Below are 27,221 nucleotides of genomic sequence, written 5' to 3' on the forward strand. Positions count from 1 at the left end.
AAACCCAGACCAAAAGATGGCAAGAACATTGGGAGGACCAGATAGTTCCTCTTTGGGAAGTGACATTTCTGGGAAGCCTCTAAGTGTTGAAGGGTTCTGGTTTGTAGTGTCGTATGTGGCACCAGAGCGCTCACAGATAACAATGCCAATGCATGGAGGATGTCTGGGTGGTCAGATGATATGCACACTGCCTAATTCTTTCCTGCCATTCATCTGAGAGACGGAAGACTGCATTGTATGTGTCCATTTCTTAAAGCTAGCAGGGGATCCATGGTGACTAAGGGGAAACCATACCCACTTCCCATCCGTAACAAGAATACAGAACACAAACTGTCAAAAGGATGCCCATAAGGAAATTGTACCACTGGCATTACAGGATCTGTAACAATATACAGAAACCCATACCACAAAAGGGTAGCAAGCCAACAGGGACTCCTTAATAGATTGGTGGACTCCTCAATAGATTGGTGGAAACCTGTCAGATGTCCACACAGAGTCTGTAACACGCTATAAAGATCATGTCCACCACCATACGTGGCAGCATGGAAGTCTGTAATGATTGGCTAATAGTAATTGGGTAGTGACGACAAACTATAATGGCATACTGCAGTCTCAATTGGCTGATGAAAATATTTTATTGGGAGTGAACATTGGGGTGTAGCAGTCTGTAATTACCCATACATATTTTGAATACCAGTAACTTTCACACACTATTGCTGAAAACATTGATTATTTATTCTGAAATTTCACCTTTTACATATACAAAATGGTAGTAGGTTATACTATTTTTCTATACAAAATAATATAATATGATTAAATTCCATAATAGTATGTTTAAGTCAGGAAACAGGGAGGCCAGCTTCCACAAGTCAGATTATCCAAATTTTAGTTGCTATAATATTTGCAAATATCACAAGAAAAAAAGAAATGTTTTCACAGCCACACTTTGTTGTGACAGACTTGTACGTCTTTATAAAGGAATATTTTTTACGAAAAACAATGTTCGTTTCTACCCTCATACTGTGTGACTTACATTATCATTGACGTAAAAAATTAAAACACAATTCACATATAAAAGTAATACTACCAAAGTCACAAATAAAATTAATGATATTTTTACCCATTATATCATAGGACATTGATTATCATTTTAGGCAAGGTAAAAATATATTAGAGATGGGAGAGGTCAGAGATGGGAGTTTATTGTTATACATTACAAATACTAAATGTAACACACAGTATCCATGCATCAATCTGAGATAGTGAATAAAACCAAAGAAACTAGATAATCCATGAATGCACATCTATGGCGAACGTCAAAAAGATAACAATGTCGTCAACTGGAGAGTCAATTTTCTTTATGTAAGCATGCAGTTCTCCATGCTGCACTTGAGGTGGTTTATGTGACCTGATTTTAAAAACATGCAATATCAAATATGTTTTAACATGCTATCGTCGTAGGTATTACTGTTCATTTGTTTTTGCTTAGACATGTAATTATTTGAAAATCATTTAATAAATATATATCATAATTAAACTTTTCTCAGATTTATTATGTGTGTTTTGCAACTGTCTTTAAATATTCAGATTTATCTTACACAAATTTGATATAATTTTAAAAGAGATTCACAGAAAATACCGTTGCACATTCACTCTTTTGTGTCTATGATTGATAAAACTATGGAAGACACAAATATTCTAAATTTGAATCAATTGGTTGACTGAATTGAAAATAAATACATCATGTCAAATGGAAACTACCAAAAACTTGTGATCCACTTATATAATAACAATCCTGGAGGAGACAATTCAGTTTTACTGCAATGGGAAGAATACGATTGACACGGTAAAAGTAGTAGAAGCCAAACTGTAAGGAAGTTTCATATAATTTCTACTGAAAGACATCGGCAGTGGAGGATAACCCTGGCGGCAGCTCGGCATGCCAGATACCCCATGTCAGTTGGACTAACATTTCACTACATACCAAATGATCCAGCTATACTATATAATATATTTACAAATATTTATAGTTATATCAAAATTCTGTAATTTAAATTATATAAAATGCAGATATAAGTTATTATAATTCAGAAGTATGTTTTAGTACACAAATGAACTAATATGACGATTAACCAAAATTAACTAGAATATTGATACATGAATAAGATTAAGTTGATTTACAAATATACATTCAAATTAACTTATAAATTATTCATCTCCACTCATTATTATAATAATACAATTTTTTTTGTCATTTAGACAACAGTTTCAATGAGTTGATGGAAGTCTTTCCTGATAAAATTTCTGTTAAGTTGTAAGCTGTTGTCCGGTTGAATATATATATGTTGTTTAAGTGAAAGTTGCCCATCTGTTTCTTCATTATTGTTTTGATATATAACGCTGTTTTCCATCAGTGGGTTTCGTTCCTCTGAGCTATACTGCGAATTGAGATCATTAGCACTGTGTCCAAGGCAACGTGATAAAGTGCCGCTGTCACCAGAACTGCTGTCACTCCCTATTATAAATTTTAATGAGTCAGGTGTTGCCGTCTCTTCTTCACCACTATCAGTGTCTGTCACGTCGAGGTGGTGGCAGGTGTCAGCAGAGCTGCCTGATGAAGAGAATACATAATAATCTTTGTTTTCATCTAAATTGAAATCAAGGTATGGTGTATTCTGTTCCAGGAGGTCTTCCAGTTGTTTTCTGAGGTCAGTAAAGGTTGGTCTTTCGGCTGTTTTTTCTCGCCAGCATATCAACATAATTTCATAGCTGAAATTGAATCAATACAAACAGACAATCAATAGAGAACTAGACAAAAATTGATAAAACTAAAGAAAGTCACATCAACTGTGCCTTTAAGATGGCTCAGTTATATTTGAAAGTTATATATGGTATGATGTTGATACCTAATATCAATAGAAAACACATTTACAGCTCTGAGCAAGAGTAGTAGAAAAGAACAAAATTTTCTTATAATTTATACTAAAATTATATTTATACTAGCAACATAACCATAGGAGACCATCTTTAAAGTCAAGGACATTGGCAAAAACAAAATTGCACACCGTTATGGTCAGCCAGAAAGATAAGTATGCCTTTTGGTAAACAATCAAAAACTTTTGAATAAGCTGTTGAAGATAAATTAAAATGCATCACTAAAATTCATTAAAAATAATCAGTAAACAAATCAGAGAATAAGCTACCCAGAATAAATTTCAGATAAGACAGTTCAAGTTGGTGATATGGGAATTCAATATGGGATATAGATGGGCGTCAACGACAACCGGTCATACCAGAAGACCTGCGTCATCAGACGGCAGGAGCTAAAAATGTTAACATATTATTTTCAATTGAGATATGCCCATATGATGTTAGTGTATATCAGCTGTTGATTCACTATCTCAAACCGACAAAGATATGATAATCTGTGCAAGCTAGTACACAATTTGAAATGCTGTTGGCTATGTATATGGGTGTTAGTCATAACAGGTTACAGGATAAATCTTTAGTCACATCCAATAAGTTGATGGAGTGGTTATAAAAAAAACAGCCAATACTCGTCTTATACAGGCTTAACCTTATACACTGTTTATTTGAATGCTCAATGCTAAGTGTGTGTGACTTCACACGGGAGCCAAGTAAAAATGCTGATGACGCAGACCTGGCATTGTAATTTCATAAAAGGTTGAGTAAACGGAAAGTGTTTTATTGGCAACATCAGCGCTTTAAGTTGACTTGTTTGCACAACAGGATCATTAGAGTTGAATGAGAAAGGATTGGATGCCAAACACAAACTACTATGGTATAAACCAGAACACCACATTGTAACATATGACAGGAAACATTAATGGAAACACATGAGACAGCGTGTACGGAAAATGTCAAGACAAATATCCTATAATGGTAGCTACAAAACATTGACATCAAAAATATAACATGTCCTATTTGTGATAGAAATGAATTTTGATTATTTACAAAAAAAAATATATGTAAGTTCACTTTATATAAGTTCAAGTTTATTAGTGATGGAAAATCACTAGTATTAAAGTTGTCATGGTGACAAAGCATAACAGTTCTTTAGAATTTACTATGTTGAAATGATTAAGAAAATAAAAATAGAGGTAGGTACATGAAAAAAAGAGAAATCAACATTTTCCTCAAAAATGTCATCATCATCACAGAAAAAAGATTCCCCAATTATGACCCTCTCTTTTCTAACAGCATCCAACTGGGAGAACAAAGCAATAACACACATGAATGACATCAGGAAGGAACATGCAATTTTTGTTATAACAGTGCTGTGATTAGTTTTTTGAGTGCAATAAGTACTGCTATTAAAAATCAACATGCATTCATTGACAGTTTGTATAGCTAGCTGGGAATGCATTCATACCTTGCATCATGTCATCGTTTGTTAATTAAAATGTATGATGAATTATTTCCATAGTGTGTACGGTTATTACTTAACTTACAGGTTATCTGAGCAGTTGTCAGGTTTCTCCATTCGATAACCACGTTTTAATAAATTGACTACATCTTGGTTTGATATTCCAGGATAAGGACATCCGCCTAGTGTAACCAGCTCAAATAACACCACACCAAATGACCAGCTGCAACAAAAGTCGAAGAGAATCAGATAAAGCCCAGGTTTTTCAAGTGCCGAATTACCATTGATCAAACTGTTAAATTAAATAGTATAAAAAAGTGTATTCTAAACACAACACAAATATACAATAAATGCAACAAATTTTTGAATTTTGAAAATTTGCAAAATTGCATTCGCACAGAAAAGACTTCAGTTTGAATAGACTTAAACTTACAATAAACAAAACCTCTTTTAAGTATATAGCTGAAAATATTTGAGTAAATTTTCAGTTTTTACTTGAAAAATGTGTCTTTTTTTTGTCCCAATTGTCTGAAGGAAAGGCAGACTATAAACGAGACTATTTTGTGAATTTGTGATGAAAAGAGGGAACTGGTGGTGAAACGGTTAAAAGTAGAGTAAGATTTTTTTTAAAGATTTTACGTATAAAATTGTAGCATGAGTATTTAAGACATAATAAAGGTTCAAAGAATTAATGTGTCTTTTACTTGAGGACCTCCAGCAGCGAGTATACACTTTATAAAGAATGTTCAAACGACCTACTATGTCACTTCCAATAAACGAACAGCATTTTAAAAATCTTTATAGACCAGATATGGATTTAGACAGTCGGCCGGAAGTAAAGGGCAAGCTAAGTAATAACCTTATGTCTAGCGAAGTCTTAACGCAGTGCAAGCACGTTTAAGAGAAGCGCTTTATTCATAACTAAAATCGTTCAAGTGGTATGTATACCACAGGGTGGAGTCACCGAATAACTTGTAATCCTAGTTGGTATCATCAATGTGACTGTTTTTCAGTGTGATAGTAGCAGAATGTCAATAAAATGTCCAAAGTCCAAATAAGATTCTATTTTTATTTGAAATTCATATCTGTAAGTGCTACAAAGTGAATAGCATGAAGTGAATAATATATTGCTCCCACTGGAGAATTCAATATTTGTATCAAGATACCAACTGGTCTGGTATTACCCTCACAGTATTATTCCTCACATATGCAGATCTGTTGATATGATAAAAAGAGTGCTGTCGTTGCTGGCATGCTGGTGAAAACTAACCCCATCAATGCAATCATCACATCTAGCAATGCAGTTCATCTATGTAACGTACAATTTCTTAATAAGACACATATGCACACAAAGCAATCACAGATCTACATACAAGTCATCAATCAGGTAACAGTGAAAGAGACTTACATGTCGCTCTGAGTTGTAAATACTTGATCAAATATAGCTTCAACAGACATCCACTTTATAGGTAATTTTCCGCCCTTTTTATTATGATATATCTTATCATCATAGATGTACCGAGTCAGTCCAAAATCTCCAATTTTCACTGTTTTGTGGTCAGATACCAAGACATTCCTTGCAGCTAAGTCTCTGTGAACAAAACCTTTCTGAGAGAGAAACTCCTTCAGAAAGAGACACATTTCATCATAAATTATTTAATTTTTTGATTGAAAACCATAATTAAAAAAACATATTGCAAATATTGTGCAGTGTTTCTTTTTTTTTTTTTAAATTATGGCAAAAAAAAAGGTGACAAAAGTTGACTTTGGCATTGAACTTGTTGCAAGTGTTATAAAAAATATTTCAGGGTTCAAGCCACAAATAGATTATAGGGTCTATATTGTGGAGCTATATTAATAGTATTAGAAATCTAGGTGCTAAAAACCCTGTCTAGATATCACTCTGGTGTTCTTATAACCCTATGAACATCGTAATTTATCACACCAACAATTTGCACATTATTACCAAAATGTACTGTTTTATAACAGCTTTGTTAAGAATAGACATAATTTCTCATGTTCCTATATTGCGTTTCCAATAGAGCAAAGTAGCACTAATATGTATATGCAATAAAATGTTGATATAATGTTGATGCACTAGGTTGATCCAATATGTTGATGCACTAGGTTGATCCAATATGTTGATGCACTAGGTTGATCCAATATGTTGATGCACTAGGTTGATCCAATACGTTGATGCACTAGGTTGATCCAATATGTTGATGCACTAGGTTGATCCAATATGTTGATGCACTAGGTTGATCCAATACGTTGATGCACTAGGTTGATCCAATATGTTGATGCACTAGGTTGATCCAATACGTTGATGCATTAGGTTGATCACCTTTGGTTCCTGAATGTTACTAGCCCATGATGTCACTTGTATCAATCTGCTCAACGAACAAGTGATAACCAGATGATACCTCAGACTATGACACAATAGGTCGAAGCACTAATACGCTGATGTACTAATGTGTTTATGCAATATATTGCTGGACTGATTCTTTGATGTTGATGCAACATGATTATGCAATAATATGTTGATGTTCATGCAACATGATTATGCAATAATATGTTGATGTTGATGCAATAATATGTTGATGTTGATGCAATAATATGTTGATGCAATAATATGTTGATGTTGATGCAATAATATGTTGATGTAATAATATGTTAAAACAACATGTTGATGCACTAATATGTTGACATTGATGCAACATGTTGATGCACTAATATGTTAATGTTGATGCAACATGTTGATGCACTAATGTTAATGTTGATGCACTAATATGTTGACGTTGATGCACTAATGTGTTGACGTTGATGCAACATGATTATGCACTAATATGTTAATGTTGATGCAACATGTTGATGCACTAATATGTTAATGTTGATGCAACATGTTGATGCACTAATGTTAATGTTGATACACTAATATGTTGACGTTGATGCACTAATATGTTGACGTTGATGCAACATGATTATGCAATCATATGTTAAAACATGTTGATGCACTAATATGTTGATGTTGATGCAACATGTTGATACACTAATATGTTGATGCAACATGATTATGCAATAATATATTAAAACATGTTGATGCACTAATATGTTAATGTTGATGCAACATGTTGATGCACTAATGTTAATGTTGATGCACTAATATGTTGACGTTGATGCACTAATATGTTGACGTTGATGCAACATGATTATGCAATCATATGTTAAAACATGTTGATGCACTAATATGTTGATGTTGATGCAACATGTTGATACACTAATATGTTGATGCAACATGATTATGCAATAATATATTAAAACATGTTGATGCACTAATATGTTAATGTTGATGCAACATGTTGATGCACTAATGTTAATGTTGATGCACTAATATGTTGACGTTGATGCAACATGATTATGCAATCATATGTTAAAACATGTTGATGCACTAATATGTTGATGTTGATGCAACATGTTGATACACTAATATGTTGATGCAACATGATTATGCAATAATATATTAAAACATGTTGATGCACTAATATGTTAATGTTGATGCAACATGTTGATGCACTAATGTTAATGTTGATGCACTAATATGTTGACGTTCATGCAACATGATTATGCAATAATATGTTGATGTTGATGCAATAATATGTTGATGTTGATGCAATAATATGTTGATGCAATAATATGTTGATGTTGATGCAATAATATGTTGATGTAATAATATGTTAAAACAACATGTTGATGCACTAATATGTTGACATTGATGCAACATGTTGATGCACTAATATGTTAATGTTGATGCAACATGTTGATGCACTAATGTTAATGTTGATGCACTAATATGTTGACGTTGATGCACTAATGTGTTGACGTTGATGCAACATGATTATGCACTAATATGTTAATGTTGATGCAACATGTTGATGCACTAATATGTTAATGTTGATGCAACATGTTGATGCACTAATGTTAATGTTGATACACTAATATGTTGACGTTGATGCACTAATATGTTGACGTTGATGCAACATGATTATGCAATCATATGTTAAAACATGTTGATGCACTAATATGTTGATGTTGATGCAACATGTTGATACACTAATATGTTGATGCAACATGATTATGCAATAATATATTAAAACATGTTGATGCACTAATATGTTAATGTTGATGCAACATGTTGATGCACTAATGTTAATGTTGATGCACTAATATGTTGACGTTGATGCACTAATATGTTGACGTTGATGCAACATGATTATGCAATCATATGTTAAAACATGTTGATGCACTAATATGTTGATGTTGATGCAACATGTTGATACACTAATATGTTGATGCAACATGATTATGCAATAATATATTAAAACATGTTGATGCACTAATATGTTAATGTTGATGCAACATGTTGATGCACTAATGTTAATGTTGATGCACTAATATGTTGACGTTGATGCAACATGATTATGCAATCATATGTTAAAACATGTTGATGCACTAATGTTGATGTTGATGCACTGATATGTTGATGCACTAATATGTTGATGTTGATGCACTAATATGTTGATGTTGATGCAACATGTTGATGTACTGATATGTTGACGTTGATGCAACATGTTGATGCACTAATCTGTTGATGTTGATGCCATATGATGATGCAATAATATGATGCAAGAATTCTCTTCAATGCTTAGAGATCTTGTAAAAAAACAATAACGTATTCAGCAGTATACATACAACCAGAACAGAAAAGTAAGTCCTCCAGGAGTTGCATATACACTGTAGTACTTTGCAATTTACCACCATGTCTCATCACGTGTGCAGCACGGGACTGCTCATGGCTTCAACAACAGATGCAGACATAACAAACAACGCAGCACACCCTAGGTGCACATGCATAATACTCATTCCCAGTCAGCATGGACAAAAAACAGTCATGCAGCACCATTTATGTGCATTCATTACATAATAATTTTTATACACACAACATCCAACTGAAGGGATGAAATGGGTTGAAAAATATAATGCTCAAAAAAAAAAATAGAGAAGAAGACAATCAACAATAGTCAGCATGTACAAGATATGGCCACTTTATTCTGTGTCTGTGTATGTTTTTCTAGTTCGTTTGCCACTATGATAGCAACTCTAGTCTTCAATTTTAACACTGATTTCTCCACATTGTACAATCCAAGTTACCTCTCCTTATGGTTTATGCCAAGCCATGCCAAGACAAAAGATATCAAGGCTCTAGCATGCTTATACTTAGAAAGGCTTGTACTGGAGGGATAAACTAGAGCCTTCTTGTCTATATCAGTCAGAAATTCTTCTTTTGCATTTGAGGGAACCTCACTATTGAGTACAATGGCTACTGTCAATATTTAATATTGCCAAATGTTCACTCAGGGACACATTGTAAATGCTCAGTGACAATCTTGGATTAGCCCAGCAAAGAGCAAACTGTTTACACCTTTTGACTTGTTGACTGTGCCATCCCCAGAGGATTCTTTTGACTTTGTATAAAAACATGACCAACTAGGGGTTTCACATGGTACTCATAACGAATTAGTCAGGTTGATTGGTGAGAAATGATTATGATCATTTCAAACTTTTAACTGTCACAGAAGCCATTACATCAAAATCATCAAAACAATCATCGTCAAAATCGCATGGTCCTGTGTTTTCGATCTATAGGCCTCTACACCATACTGTGCGGGATCGCATAGGCTAATTGCATATCTTAAGCATTGAGATCTGATTGGGCGCGCCTTGAAACAAGGCGTCCAATCAACTTGGATGTACCAAATTATAAAACAAAATTCCACTTCCTGTTTTTGTCGCTATGAAGACATCCTTCCCACACAAAACTGCGTCGATTTCCTGTACCTGATGAGGCTTGAGGGCACCCACACCGAAAACTTTCGCAATTTTATCATCACAAATATCACGATTCATGGGGCCGCCATTTTGTTTAAAATGAAATGCCAAAGAGGGATTTGTAACAAGCACACTGATTGGACAATGATTAGCCGCAACTGACTACTGGAAGCGCCATTAGAATACGCATATTTGATGGTCGCTCTGCCAAGGTCTGTTTAGAGGCTTGGCCGAACAAACTTAGACCTTGGCTAGCGAAGAAGAGAACAATAAAAAAATGAAAGTTTTTTAATTCAGAGCAATGAAACCATCAGGTTGATTCTTGCAATAACTGTTGCTTGAATCATACAATCATATGTTGCAACACAATGCATGGAGTAATTTGAAAAAGACCTCATCATTCGACAACAGATTAATTTTGCTACGACGACAGTAATAATGCACCAATCAATAGATCACATTGGTGAATGTATTTGCTTGGATTAGCTTTTTAAAATGCTTCCAATAATGGCTGCATGGCTCTACTGAATAAAAACATGAATTCCTCAGTAAAATTTGTTTGCTCCCTTTCTAGAGATAATGTTCAAACTGTGTGAATATTCTATTTTGAGGGATTACAAAATTCTTCTTTATATTTTTGAATCGGAAAGGGAACAAGGACGACTGAATCATCCATCATTGCACATGCGTATTCTGACCTCTGCTAACAAAATAAATAGTATGATAACTAGTAACTTACCATTCCAATGGCAATTTGCCTGGCAAATGACAGTAAGTCAGATGGATTGAGCTTCTCTGACTCATCAATATTTTGGTTATTGGCAACAAGCTGTAACAAATCATCACATGCCAATTTTACTATAGTGAATCATTGACCTTAGAAAAAAAAGTGATTGTGCCCTCTATCAACATAAAACAAAATACTTCTGTTTTTTTGACAAATGAATGCTTCACACAAAATGGCAATAGTCATAGTTTAAAATGGTTTTCAGATGAGATCCATAACACAACTCAGCTTGAATATATATACAAAAGTTACATTTATGACATTATCTAAATCATAATCTCTTGAGTTTTAAGTGTGTCATATAATTGTTCTATTGTAGAGTCTAAAATCAATTATTGCCTTCCCACGCTATTACTGGAAACTCACTAAAACAAAATATGATTGATGAATAAGCTCATGCCCACATATTACATTCTCACTGACCTAAATGATTTCTTCTGTCTGATCTAAATCTTGGGCCCACTTCTGAACTCAGTTCGGTTGTTTCCTCATTTCTGACCTTTCTGGCCAAAACATTTGAGACTTTTGCTCGCCCCTAATCTCTCAGATCTAAATTGTTTTATCACCTGTGATCTTTAATTTTAAGTTGTTAGCTCTGACCTTCACTCTCTGACCTAACCATTCATATTTTGCTCATCTCTGACCTTCTCTCTTGTAGCTAACCATTCATGTTTTGCTCATCTCAGACCTTCTCTCTTGTACCTAACCATTCATGTTTTGCTCATCTCTGACCTTCTCTCTTGTACCTAACCATTCATGTTTTGCTCATCTCTGACCTTCTCTCTTGTACCTAACCATTCATATTTTGCTCATCTCTGACATTCTCTCTTGTACCTAACCATTCATGTTTTGCTCATCTCTGACCTTCTCTGTTGGATTTAACCATTCATGTTTTGCTCATCTCTGACCTTCTCTCTTGTACCTAACCATTCATGTTTTGCTCATCTCTGACCTTCTGTTGTACCTAACCATTTGAGTTATTTGCTCACCTCTGATCGTCTCTGTCGTAGAAACTTGAGTAAATCGCCATCTTGGCAATGTTGTACAATAAGACATAGAGGTTCCTGTACTGTACAGCATGCAATGATGCTGACTACATTCTGATGGTGCCCAATGTCTTTCATCAACTCAATTTCTCGTAAAAATTCATTTCTCTGAGTGTCTTCAGCATATTCTAAATCACAGAAAGATTTGATCACATTTGTATTATATGTAGTTAAAATGTATAGAGTGATAGATGTATTAAATGATGTTTTTTATATTCATCTTTTTGCTGTGTAGAAAGTCATAGGACATGCGTGTCATTGTTAATATAGCTGAGTTTTAATAGACCCTTTCACGGTTAGTGGCTGCCATCTTGAACAGAGGAGAAATCAAATGATATGCGCTAATATTCATGAGGAATTAACAAAATCACCCAATCAAGTAGAGCGTTCAGTAGTGCGTTCGGAGTTTGTATCCAACTAACTGTGAAAGGGTTTGTTGTGCTATTGTTTTCATCTGCTGTCTGTTTTTACCAAATTGTTCTGTATTTGATAAATGATGATATGTTTGGTATAAACTCTTGTTTATCAGAGAATTCATCAATGATAATGTTTAAGTAAAAATGGCAAAAACAAATGAATAATTCTTAAATAATTTTCGAATATATCCTCCAAATATTTACTTTTATTTCATTTGTTATTGTACATAGTATACCCATATCTACCTCCAATTTAAAATAACTAAATCTACTAACCATGTAGCATTTTGATTGCCACGGTAACATCTTGACTACGTGCCCATTCTTTAACTAATGATGACTGTGAATTTTGATGTGTTAAAACCCTGCCTTCAATTTTTCCCTGTATAACTTTTCCAAATGCACCTTCCCCGAGCACTTCACCAAACTCTATTCTTGATAATGGTACCTCCCATCTATCATGTGGACCAGGTATTGGCCTGTAATGTGTAGTTATGATACAAAAAAACAATTATTAGTAATTTTAACATTAATACAAACACCACATCCAGATTACATTACAATCTGTGGTCACATTGATATTATGTGCTGCTCTGATTGGACAATCTGTGGTCACATGGATATTATGTGCTGCTCTGATTGGACAATCTGTGGACACATGGATATTATGTGATGTGATGATTGGACAATCTGTGGTCACATGGATATTATGTGATGATTGGACAATCTGTGGTCACATGGATATTATGTGATGTGATGATTGGACAATCTGTGATGTGATGATTGGACAATATGTGGTCACATGGATATTATGTGATGTGATGATTGGACAATCTGTGGTCACATGGATATTATGTGATGTGATGATTGCACAATCTGTGGACACATGGATATTATATGATATGATGATTGGACAATCTGTGGTCACATGGATATTATGTGCTGCTCTGTTCGGACAATCTGTGGTCACATGAATATTATGTGATGTGATGATTGGACAATCTGTGGTCACATGGATATTATGTGATGTGATGATTGGACAATCTGTAGTCGCATAGATATTATGTGCTGTCATGATTGGACAATCTGTGGTCACATGGATATTATGTGCTGCTCTGTTCGGACAATCTGTGGTCACATGAATATTATGTGATGTGATGATTGGACAATCTGTGGTCACATGGATATTATGTGATGTGATGATTGCACAATCTGTGGACACATGGATATTATATGATATGATGATTGGACAATCTGTGGTCACATGGATATTATGTGCTGCTCTGTTCGGACAATCTGTGGTCACATGAATATTATGTGATGTGATGATTGGACAATCTGTGGTCACATGGATATTATGTGATGTGATGATTGCACAATCTGTGGACACATGGATATTATATGATATGATGATTGGACAATCTGTGGTCACATGGATATTATGTGCTGCTCTGTTCGGACAATCTGTGGTCACATGAATATTATGTGATGTGATGATTGGACAATCTGTGGTCACATGGATATTATGTGATGTGATGATTGGACAATCTGTAGTCGCATAGATATTATGTGCTGTCATGATTGGACAATCTGTGGTCACATAGATATTATGTGATGTGATGATTGGACAATCTGTGGTCACATGGATATTATGTGATGTGATGATTGGACAATCTGTGGTCACATGGATATTATGTGATGTGATGTTTGGACAATATGTGGTCACATGGATATTATGTGACGTGATGATTGGACAATCTGTGGTCACATGGATATTATGTGCTGCAATGATTGGACAATCTGTGGTCACATGGATATTATGTGCTGCAGTGATTGGACAATCTGTGGTCACATGGATATTATGTGCTGCAGTGATTGGACAATCTGTGGTCACATGGATATTATGTGACATGATGATTGGACAATCTGTGGTCACATGGATATTATGTGCTACAGTGATTGGAAAATCTGTGGTCACATGAATATTATGTGCTGCAGTGATTGGACAATCTGTGGTCACATGGATATTATGAGATGTGATGATTGGACAATATGAGTTATCACTGATCACAAAAAACAAAAACAAATATGGCTTTATTAGACTATTCCACAATTTGTAAGCTAAGAATTTTGACCGAAATATGTTCACTAAATATACCACATACAATTTTTCATGAACTCAGACAGTACATGGTTACATCATTAGTAGATTATTCTGTCAAGTCTTTATGATATATTTAATAACTCAAATACATCCAGTACGCACATCACAGAATTCCAAGATATATTACAAATCTCTAAAAACCATAGCAACAAATCAAATAACAATTTGAAAAAGTTAGAACAATTCTTACAATAACCTGATCATACATCTACCACAATGAGATCAAGTTGAAAGTTACCAAAAAAGCAACTCACCGTTTAATCAGTTTTGGCGATATATAAATATTAGGAACACCTTCTTCTTTGTCCTTCATCATTTGTTCGGTCATTGATGAAAATTTATGATGTCGAATAAAGACGTACACAATTACCACCACGACAAACAGACAGAGCAAAGGCAGAGTAATGTACAGTACCAACGTAACAACATTCATTTTATCATCTTCCGAAGTATCTTCAGCAATGTCTTCTATTAACACTGTAACTGTTTTCTTAGAATTCAAGGTGGATACCAAAGTTTTATTCACTGTTGTCTGATATGTAGTTGTTTCGTCAAGCAGGGAAGCTGCCAAACAAACATTTTACAGCGATGATTAACTGTATATGTATGTGCTTACATAAATTTCCTGCTAACAAAATGTCAGTTGGAGCACATAAAATTTGACCCAAAACCATAGTATGACCAAAATACATATGTGCCTCTACGGGAAAAACCATAAGAGAACCAAAATATCCGTACATATGTGCCTCTATGGGAGAAACTATAGGAGGACCAAAATACGTAAGTGCCTCTATGGGAAAAACCATGGAAGGACCAAAATACATATGTGCCTCTATCTTTTAAATATCTCTTATTTTGAATCTATTTTTAAAGATGTTTTATTGTGCATATAGATATGTCAATACAATTGAGACATAGATTGATCAATTGAAATATTCAAGATATAAGATTGTGTGATACTATGAGGTTATTACCGGACATCATTTGATCATAGAGCTAATTGATACAAGTAGCACCATGGGCTGGATAATACAGCCTCTAATGTCATGACTATCAACCAACTCTTAACTTTTTTATTACATCGTCAATATGACAGAGAAATTGTGAATTAATATCACAGGGGTGAAAACTGTACAGTTGCACAATTTGTTTTTCTCTGTGTACTGTTCGAGCACACAGAGACTGATGTTGCATACTTTTCACACTAAGCATCATTACTGTGTGATAACAAAGCATTTGAGTTATTGGTACATTGAGAACAACATAAATATAATTTTCCCGTTATACCATTCCTACATTGGCTATATCACTTACTTGTGTTAAAGGTGTAAGGAAAGGCCAACTTGAAATGGTACATTATATTCGGTAATGCAAGAAACTGCAAAAAAAAAATACAATTCATGTTAAGATTGGAAACAGTAAATAAATTATGTATTTTTAGTACAGTGTCATACAAGTCATTGTTAATGACACAGTCCCTGTTGTAATTAGGGAAAATATTATTCCTGCCCAAGATAAAGTTATATGGCCAAAAACAAAATGACTGCAAATCTATCATCTTTATCATTGATTGATTTATCAAATTGAATTGTTTTGAAAATGTGTTGCTACATACCTCCGGTAATACATGTAATCAAATTGGACATGCAAATTATTGGTCATGTGACCAGGTAAATTGTTTATCAATGAAATTGTAGTGTATGGTCAGTAATTTAGAGTGAATTAAGTATCAACAAAAATCAGATGTATTTCATGACTTCTAAATTTGTAATTTAATATACGGTAAGATCAAAATATTTGTATTTCTATTTTTCATATTTATGCAGTTCTTGTATTCTAACTCAAGTAAAGTAAGCGTGTGCCAGTATCGTAAGTGTGTTCCAGTTTATTTGTTAAATAAACATAAGCATGTATTACGTTGAATGTGAAAAAATATGAGACTGTACATGGGTATCAGAGATATAGTAGTACAGCCAAAAAGAAAGATTTTAATACAGAGTACCGGCAGTAGAAAATTTTTTGAGGTTCACCCATAAAATAGGTAATAATCCAGAACCCCAGAATAATCCAGAACTTATATTAAAAAAGCAGTTCCAGAAATAACTAAAAAATTGTTACTAAGTACTTTCTGGCCAGGAAAATTTGGTATAAGTTGTAGGTTATGCTCCAAGAGTGCTAAGAGTAAAATCAAAAAATTAATCAGAAAATAATGTGGATTTAAAGCTGCAATACTGACAGAAAGTATAATCATTTTTAGGCTAAAATTAACCATAATTCAAACACCAATAATATTTATAAGAATATAAGAAAAGTACATACATTGTAGAGATATATGGTATCGGGAGAGAGATCTTTCAATATGCAACTTGTTTCATTCTGTGAATAAAAACATTAAAATGATCCAAATTCAAATCACTTTACAACAACCAAAAGTTCAAACTTACGATTGGTGATGTATGCCCTCAGTGAGATAATGTGCCAAACATATTACTTTTGTTTTTATCTGTAGGTCACACATTGCATATGCCACCTCAAAAGTACTCCACCATGAGATGTTGTACATCTTTGTAGAGGAATCTATTGATGAGGCTCCAATATGGCCACCAATATCTCGGAAACAATGTTCAAAATCTCAAATGTGCAAAGAATTCATAAATTGTCTTTCACTTAATATCTGGAAAGATGACGGTACAGAAGGGTGTACTGATCAAGTTTTAACCAACCTTTGATATCTTGATTTCTCTCTGTGAACTACTTCTATCGTTGGGAACCCATTGTATAACATACTCATCGAAAATTGTGACGTCACCTGGTGGTATCCAGCTGATATTTATAAAGAACATATTGCCAACTTGCCAGGGCTCTGAGGCTATAGGTACAGTTTTCATTGACGTTTGGGGAGGTATTAAGCCTGTCAACAGTATGGAGATCATTAGAAAGCTGTAAAATATGACTTAAAATAATTGAAACTTGTGGTACTTGTACCTTGGTGATATTTCAATAATTTATGAGTGATACAAATGCAGGATGGAAAATGCATCACCCGATGTGTATTTTTTCAGGATTCACATAATAACCATATTAATATACATCTTTTCTTGTGTGTGTATCTGTGATGTTTTTGGAACTACTTTATTGTGTGCGTCAGAATACATACTTTTGTAATGGTGTTATATGTCACCTGATCACTCAAGTGTATTGATATGTAAAAAGTAGTGTCGTTGGTGTAACTGAAAGTTGTATTGATATGTAAAAAGTAATGTCATTGGTGTAACTGAAAATGGCAGAATAAACAAGAAGATAAAGCTCTATAGTTTCTATGATGTTTCGTGTGTTCACGAGTCAACACGTCACAGCATTCATAATGTAGTGGGAGATAAAAATCTGAAACGCCAGCAAAAACGCTTTTTATGTGAGTCATGCCACAAAGTTGTTGTGTGATTATCTGCATTCATTGCCAGGATTCTATTTCTATCAAATGCTACATTGTTGCTATGCCTAACATAACCAAGCTAGGCTATACATTCCACACAAATTCAAACGTTGCATTTAGTGCAACTATGTTTCAACAAATGCAAATTCTGGAATGTTAAATCCTGTTTTCAAAGCCAGATATATAATGATAAATAATATTCATTAGGCGATTTATACAGGCAAATAACATGCTAAAACACAAATCCTTACCAAGTATGTCCTTACCGAGACTTGATAATTCATTATGGCAATCAGTAAACTCTGTAAAGTAAGATTACAATTATAATATGAAAGATTGTTTTTATTTTTGTAGCAATTTTCTGCTTTGCTAACATATAAGGATAAAGATCTCTGCACACTGTTGCATTCCTTCTTACAACAAAACCTGCCATAATTATTGCAATAATTTAATATTTTGAAAATATTGATTTGATTACCCACCTGTTAGGTCCAGTTCATAAATGGTTTTTTCTCCAATCTTACAACCTGCATTGGCTTCCATCTTCAGGAACAGAAATAAGTGACATATTAAAACTGATTTAGTTGATATTTAAATATATAAAATATCATAGATAGCATTTCATTCAAATTATATGAAAGAAAGAATCCAGCTATAGGGGGATTTACATTGTTTATCACATTCAAACAGTGTTGACAATTGTCGAGCAGAGATTGTTGCATTTTAAAAGAATATATAATGGGACTATTTGAAAAAATGTTATGAGGTCCACACATGGGCAGACAATAGCATTTGAATACAGAGCTGAATGCTGCCGCTGGGAATCACCTGTTTTTTTTATACAGAGTTTATTAATAATAGATTTATTAAGATTTAACATATTTTTCAAAGCAGAAAATGAGTTTTGTCTTCATTATTTCCATTGCCAAATCTCAGTATAAATGATCATACTGATCATATGACTGAACCGACAGTTAACATATGTATGTATACCAATGTATAACATTGTACATATATCTCTATATTTAACATGTTGAAAAATAGTGCCAAATTGTTTACATTGGAGGTGAACAGATCATGCATTCAAACACAAAAAAGTAGTCCGGTCACATAGCACACACATGGGGATATTGAATTTCTGGTACACATCTCAGCACATTGTGCAATCACATTTAGGTGATGACAAGTTCAAGTCCATATTTGTTGAATTTTGTTTTACCACCTAATTTCAGTTGTTTAAAAAGTGGTGACAAAGATGGCGACTTTGACTGATGCGCAGACCAGCAAGTTCAAACTAAGAGGTTACCAAGCTTTAATTAGGTAATTTGTTAGATGACTGGAAAGTATCGAATTCATCAGAAAAGCGCATTGAATTATGGGAAAATCCATGTTTATAAATACAAATGTCACACATACATGGTCCGACGACCACAGTATTGAAAATACATGAATTCTGCTTAAACCTTATACAATCTAAATTACTCTGGTTCTTAAAGTAACATACATTGTGGTGTTCATTCAATGAATAACAAAACTCACATGTAAGTCGACCACACAACTTTGGAACTCGCACGACAGGTCCATACGAGCTGGCATTGAAGTAGACTACATTTAAAAAAAAAAGTTGATGAGAATGAATCTCAAACTGTTATTAATGATCAGTAATCTAATATGCCATATGATAATAGAAACTAAAAAAACATCTGGAACTAATTTCCACTTTACTTAATGAATATTCTGAAGTAATACATCAAGGCAACACTGAAAATGATTAATATTACATTGATTACACACTGATTGGACGGTGTTGAGAAATGAAACTTACAGGATAAAAAACAGCATTTTCAGATGTTGCAACAATTTTGTTACATTTCTTCATAGTGATATGTACGTCATATTTTTGAATATCATCTTCCCAACCTACCAGAATAACAAGAATAAAAACTGAGTTATGATACTCTCCTTCATTGGCGACTATTTCAAAACTTTTGACCGCAAATGTACATGACTGAAGTACTGTAAAATACGTTATTTTAGCTCAAATTAATCACTGAAAAGACTTTTTGGGTGTTTTATATGAAATTTATTTTCACTGATTTTTGACAAATTGAATGTAAAAAGTAGAGAAAAAGGGATATTTGCAGGATTTTATATGTGCTGAATCATCCCTTTAGCAAAAATAGCGAAAAAATAAAGTATTTTACAGTATGGCATTTTAGTTTGACAGTCAGTCATCTTAGGTTAAAGCACGGTAGTCGGTAGTAGTCTCATACAAACAAAGATGGCGACTTTGACTGTACGAACGAGTACGAACTGAGACGTTTCCAAGCTTTAATTAAGTAATTTTCATGTTATTGGAAGGCATCAAAGGAGTCACTGGCGGTAATCAGTGCAAGTCGCGCCCAGGTCAAATCTCATACTTGTGATTTCCATTTGAAGAGCGCATTGGATTGTGGGAAAAGCAATGTTTATCAACACAAATGTGGCACATGCACAGTTTGAATAATATTAACTGAGACATGCCTGAGAAATTGTTGATGAAAGTTAAAATTGTGTTGAATTTGTTAGATATACATAAAATTGATTAAATGCTAGCTATAGAATAGTTTATTGCTTTTTAGCTTCCTTGCGCCCTCTAGTGGTGATTATCTGACATGCCTCATGGCTTGAATAGCATTGCCCTAAGATGCCTGAGAAACATTTGATGGCATGTTAATACTCTGTTATTTTTGGGAATGGAACACCCAAATGAATAGAACTCATAATAAAGTCCTTGTTTTGGACTTCTGACAGGCACTAAAATCACACAAGCTAATATACAACATTTCTTGAAATTAAAAAAACATTTGAATACAATTCTCCTCCACCAGCTTAGCTCCATTAATCTTTTCACCACCAGAATGTCTTGCCCTAATTCGTCTGCACTCTTTTTCTTATGTTCTTCAATTTTTCTGGAAATGAACCCTAGTTTTGAAACCAACAGACAAAATTTGGGTAAATATTCAGTTTTTACTCAAAAAATTTGGCTATTTTTGTCCCAATCTTCTGAAGGAAAGTGCAGACTAAAAACACAGCTATTTTGTGAATTTGTGATGAAAAGAGAGAATTGGTGTTGAAAAAATTAAAACATTAGGATTAGTTCTTATCTGGTTCAAGTATATTCAATTCAATTCACTGCTTCAGGTCAAAGCCTCAAATATTTTTCAAGAGGTCTCAAAGCATGCAATGTTTGTAACATAGCAATCATTTCTGATATGGTGTCACAGAAGACCTTATGATACAGCAGTCAGTTCTGAATAGATGGCATTCTATTGTTGAGCCAATATGGTAGATTTACCTACAGGTGGTTTCCAAGTCATATAAATGACAATGTGCTTGTTTTCAAAGAATACTCCGGTAACATTTAAATCTTCAACCATCCCTAGTTTACCTAAAACAAACACACATTACATCAGAACATACATACAATTGAGAATGGTGGATTTAATCAGTGTATTGGTGTTAATTAGTATAACAGTGTTAATTAGTGTGTCAATTTTTCACAGTACTAAACTATACATACAACCTGACTAAGGGAACTGATCATTACCACCAAGCCGGTTTCCTGTGAGTCTCCTGCGGCATGCGTTGCTTTACCGTACCGGTCGTTGCTTTACCGTACCGGCCGCTGCTTTACCGTACCGGCCGTTGCTTTACCGTACCGGCCGCTGCTTTACCGTACCCGAAGGTCATTAGCCGTACCGGCAAGGCCGTTACCGTACTGGCAGGAGGCAATTCACACTTCTGACAAGTTAATTTATGCATTGATTTTCCGGTTTACAGGTAAAATGCCGACCTGTTTAAATTTCAGTTTTATGCACAGGATCGCCAGAGAAAGCAGAACTGTAGAATTAATTTGAGTAGAATTTGTTTAGTTTGTAGTTATAGTCTGTTTATAAATCATTTTGTTCATGTTTGCTATGCAGTAGCTTTCGAGGTCAAATACACCACCAGGGCAATTTGTTGCGTCTTTTTATTTGTCAGAGATTAAACTTTACCATTATTATTGCATAATATTTACATTCAAGTTGCGCGTGATAATGCTACACATGATTTTTGTGAGACCATGGAGCTCCCAGTACGTCCAAGTGAACTGTTGGATATGACTACAGACGGAACTGCGTCTTTATTTTATACGATTTTTTTTTTAAATCGGGATCAGTGCTCCCAAATCAACTGAGCCGACAAAGTGGATTACAAAAATAACAGTTCCATGAAAGTGGCTATATTTGTGTATGATGAATCCTGAGTCGGTAGTTTTGGCATGTAACCTAATGGTTTTGGTTATTGTTACAAATGCACAGTGCAGACGTAATTTTGTTTTCATTTTTTCACTTTATCTGGCGCCAGTGCACGTGTGCTTGGATGTTTTTTTATTCAGTGATTGGGCTAAATATTTGACGACGTTGCCAACGTATTCAACATACGAAAATAGCATGTGTGTGCGTGTGCGCGAATGATAGATGCAGACGAGATTTCTCGTCGCAACGCGTTTTATTAGTTTATTTCCAACGCGAGTGGTCGGCGCCTTTGATTGCGTTTAGTTTGTTCTTTCATTCGCAAAATCTATCGCTGGCACCGTTTATTTTGTTATGTCTCACAACTGAATGTCCAAGCTGACTTTGTATTGGCTGTAATTATTTTTTTTTTTTTTGTAAAACAAAAAAAAGTCCCGACCTTTCCAGTCTAAAACGTATTCTGCCCCAAACCAAACAGCCCTTTTCAGGGCCAATCACATGTTCCAAAAAGAGATGTACCGGCACACTTGCACACTCTGTTTTGTTATAATAAAGTTACATTGGGGATTGTTGGAAGGGATGTGTAAATATGTTTGGTCAATTCCATAAGCAAAATCACAAAATGAGGTCGAAAAGCAATGGAAAAATGTTGAACTAGAGCAAGGTCAAATTCCGTTTTACGCACTTGAATTTTATCTGGACTACGTGCACGCGTTGCGCGTGTTATTGTCGACAAAGTATCAAAACAGATTTTCGAACGCCCAAGCCCGAATTTAAATACATGTGAGCTCGGCCAAGCGAGTCACGCTGACAGATTATGCAAGTATCATCGAATTCATGCGACAGGTTGAGACGTTTTATTCAACGTTGTGGGTGAGCTACGATTTAGGACTGTCGTTTTATAGCGTTACAGGCGATCATGAATATGTGAATAACACACATATATTGAAAAAAACACATGCGAAGAATTTCAGAAAGACTTTTTTATTTAATTTATTTATTTATTTGTATTTCGACGGTTGCCCGACTTTCTTTCCACTGTGTGAGCTACTGACAAATATAAACAAATAATTAAACCATCGAGTCCTCTAGTCGACTGGGACGTAACACTCTGTTGTACAAGTCCTAAAAAAAAATTCTTATTGTTTGCAAAATGCCCAATTAATTCATGCATGACTCACGGTTACCGGCAGGGCGCCGATCAGTTACCGGGGCTTTGTTTACCATGCATTCATTAATCGAAGGTGATAAATAGTCGGTATTGGTCCTATCAGTACGGTAATTGTCCAGCCGGTACAGTAACGCAACGGTCGGTACGGTAACGCAACGGTCGGTACGGTAACGCAACGGTCGGTACGGTAACGCAACGGTCGGTACGGTAAAGCAACGACCGGTACGGTAAACCGAGTCAAACTCACAGGAAACCGGCTGGGTGGTAATGATCAGTTCCCTAAATGGGCTCACCTGAAAAATAAATTTCAATTTGTAACGTTGACATATAAAACTGATTTTTGTAAACAGGACTTGACACTAGTAGTACTCCTATAGTCTGAAATGGCCATTCATACAACTAAATAGTGCCTCACTTGTTTATAAACAGACTACAGTAAATATATAGGCCACAAACTATTCAGACAAGAGAGTTTAAAAGTTAACGTCAAGCCCTCGTGAACAAATAGAAATAACTTTCTATGAAGTATTCCATATTATAGTTTTACTGTGTTAGGTTTATAGTCAGATTCAAAAGAACCATGCGATTTATAAACAAAATTCCACATTAGTAAGAACAATAGACTTTATAAGCTTAAGCGCCAGATTTTCTGGGGCATTCTATTTTTGCCAAGTTAAAACTGTTTTTGAATTTCAATAACAACTACTGGTATTTGTATTTTCTCATAAAAATAAACAGAGGAATGTTCATTGATAGAAAATTCATCCAACCAATAAGTACCAGGGTGTGTGACCTTTTGGGGGTTCTACATAAGACCTACATTAGAAACAGTGTGAATTCTGAGATAGGAAGTTATGAACAAAATGGCAAAATATTGTAAAATACATTGTGATATTGGAAAACAATAGGTCTGAATCCGTTAAAAATAAATCTATTTAGACATACCTGTGGATTCAGTCAAATTAGAAAATCCGCTGTTACCATACATGTTGACTGCTGCCACTCTAAACTGATATTCAGAACATATATCCAAGTTTTCAAGACGAATCAAATTACTAGTTGTCTAAAAATAAATAAAAAATAAATCATCTGTAACTGTAAATCGCTTTAATTTCATGAGACAAATGTTTGTTGGAGAAAATTGTGAATATCTCTTTTGTATCGAATCAGCTAAAATTAGACCTGGCTGCAGGTACTGGTACTCAGAAAACTAGGTTGTGCCAGGTTAATGCAACATCGCCCTCTATGGTATGTCAGTACAAATTATTAAAGCCAACCTCAAACACATCATCTCACAGACTACAATGAGATATAGGGTTAGAACTAGTTTGAATTTTACCTGATTATAAATAATCAATTCATGTGTGTAGCTTCCGGTCTTCTTATAGGCAATAATTACATAATACAATGGATTGGTTAAATTACTTGCAGGCTGCCACTTTAACAAGACTCCATCTGGTGGTAACTCAGACACTTCCACTATTGGCACATCTGCTAACAATTCTGATTGAAAAAATAAGATACAGTTTGTTTCTAGGAGACCTAGGAGCTTTCTGTACTGATCAACAGTGTTTTAGTTTATGTGTTGATATTGCACCCTGGTATACAATGCCATAATCATGTCAACAAAAAATTATAAAAGTGTAAAACTCCTCAAATCACAAATCTACATGCATCTTGCTTGACTAGCTGAGACTTAGCATGTTACAAAAAAAAGTTAAAGGATTGAGACAAGGGGTCAGGAACAATTGTGTAGATGTGAGCAATTTTCTGGGGTCCTTTAAATGCAAAACAACACACTTCTTCAGTTTTTCAAAACATAAAAACTTGAAAATTAGATGCAGCCAAATAATTATATTAATTATACTAATGACATTAGCTTTGGTATTGCTTAGACATTCTGCATACTTGGTTGTTTATTGCATCATATGCATTTGTAGTAGAAATGTACTAGTAGCTCAAAAGTAGTACATTTCCCACTTGAAATGATCTTTACATCTTTTATGTAAGGGACGACATCAAAAGATCGATGTCGAATAAAAAACTTAATTCCTTTAATTTTTTTCCAAACCCCCCTACCCCCCACTGAAACTTAATTGATAAATATTGGTCATGGCGTCAAACTACATTCACTATTAAATACAAATTGATAATCGGACAGTAGTATTGCATAGCAGTTGGTTGTCGGGTGGGTGTAAAGAGAGTTTACAAATGCACCTCATTTGACGCACAGATTTACACTCGAACCATTTTTCTTCCCCTTTTCGGTTATTTCTGTCCATGATTGGATAGAACTACAAATACTCCAAGATTTTTTTGACTTCATTAAAAAATAAAATCGTTTTTGTAGGATGGAAACTTTTTGAGGTCAAAACCCCCCACCCCCAAACTAAAGGAAATAATTTTTTTATCCGACATCGATCTTTTGACGTCGTCCCTAAATCACACTGACTTTCACAAAATTCATTTTTACAAGGACATTTCTAGTAATTAAAATTAAACGGCTTAAGGAAATTCATGCTAAATGGAGATTATATGTCATCATACCAAAAGTTAGAGTCACCAAGCAATTTTCCGAGAAACGAGTATGAAATGTCATGAAGAATTGCATTTTGCACAGATTTCTACGGTAAAATTGTTTTTTCATATAACAAAATTTTGCTCTGCAACATACAATTAAAAATTCATCTAGTATTATTGAAATGAATCCTAATATTGTTAAAACATTTCAAATTAATAATATTTGATTTACTGATTTTCCAGTGTGATAATAGTTTCATATTTTATACAATGGGAAGTTCTCACCCATAATGCATTGCACATATGTGCAGGAACATGCTGAGTAGTACAACATTTAAATTTGGTTTGAAATGCCTAAAAATTGTATTGTATCAATATTTGTTGTAGTAAAATATTTAACAGTGTTCTAAAATGATAATTTAATAGAATAATCAATATTTAGGGGAAAATGACAATAAAAGAAAGACTACAATGTACACTGACATGGATAAAATGCACATGACTAATACAAAGTAAATAACAAAGGGTCAGTATTATTTACACACACACACACACACACAGGATAGACTTAAAGCATTCAAGTAATACTGTGCACTTGAACTTGAGGCTCTGATCACCCAACCACCTGTTTGAATAAGGGTAAATAATACTTTGTCATTTGTAGAGTTAAAGTCAAGGATGACAATCAACACGTTTATTGAAAAAGTAATTATAGAAACAAATAAAACAAAGTTCATTCATTTGTTTGTTCAGCTTAAAATTACTATTTGTTCAAAGTGACATTCAATAGACTCTGTTAAAATGCTGTACGACTGTAAGACATACATATTTGCGTTATTTCAACGTTCTCACAAATACAAAGAGTTTTTCCCCCAAAATATTGCAACAGGAATGAACTTCATTTGATGGCATTCAATTTCAAGTTCAAAATTTCCCAAAATGCCTGACTATTTTGAAGGGCAACTAGACATTCAGCTGGAGCATCTATCGGCAACAACTACAATGGCCGCAAAGAATGTTGGTAAACTCGGTAAATGAATAAGTCATTAATGCAAGATCATGGAGAATCTTTATTTTTACTGCTATAAAAACTCTTAAATTCCAATTTACAGCAATAATATATGCTAGATTGTG

The 27,221-nt window shown here is 34.3% G+C and overlaps 1 protein-coding gene across 1 annotated transcript in view; it reads right to left on the bottom strand.

The window, feature by feature from the left end:
* Positions 1–1,527: 1,527 nt before the first annotated feature.
* Positions 1,528–27,221, bottom strand: part of LOC100376764 (uncharacterized) — a 30,300-nt gene continuing 4,606 nt past the window's right edge. Inside the window, exons 3-18 of the mRNA XM_085505444.1 lie at positions 24,907–25,070; positions 24,513–24,630; positions 21,457–21,549; positions 19,945–20,039; positions 19,659–19,724; positions 18,602–18,710; positions 18,371–18,421; positions 17,410–17,597; positions 16,001–16,064; positions 14,941–15,250; positions 12,799–13,001; positions 12,050–12,234; positions 11,013–11,102; positions 5,796–6,010; positions 4,473–4,610; positions 1,528–2,769 (exon numbers count right to left, since the gene is read on the bottom strand). Coding sequence (XP_085361570.1) covers positions 2,256–2,769; positions 4,473–4,610; positions 5,796–6,010; positions 11,013–11,102; positions 12,050–12,234; positions 12,799–13,001; positions 14,941–15,250; positions 16,001–16,064; positions 17,410–17,597; positions 18,371–18,421; positions 18,602–18,710; positions 19,659–19,724; positions 19,945–20,039; positions 21,457–21,549; positions 24,513–24,630; positions 24,907–25,070 — 2,603 coding nt within the window. The 3' untranslated portion in view covers positions 1,528–2,255. The remainder of the gene's footprint in view (positions 2,770–4,472; positions 4,611–5,795; positions 6,011–11,012; positions 11,103–12,049; positions 12,235–12,798; positions 13,002–14,940; positions 15,251–16,000; positions 16,065–17,409; positions 17,598–18,370; positions 18,422–18,601; positions 18,711–19,658; positions 19,725–19,944; positions 20,040–21,456; positions 21,550–24,512; positions 24,631–24,906; positions 25,071–27,221) is intronic.

Source organism: Saccoglossus kowalevskii, chromosome 2 (assembly GCF_978046115.1).
Source record: "Saccoglossus kowalevskii chromosome 2, keSacKowa6.1, whole genome shotgun sequence".
In the NCBI taxonomy this organism is placed as follows: Eukaryota; Metazoa; Hemichordata; class Enteropneusta; family Harrimaniidae; genus Saccoglossus; species Saccoglossus kowalevskii.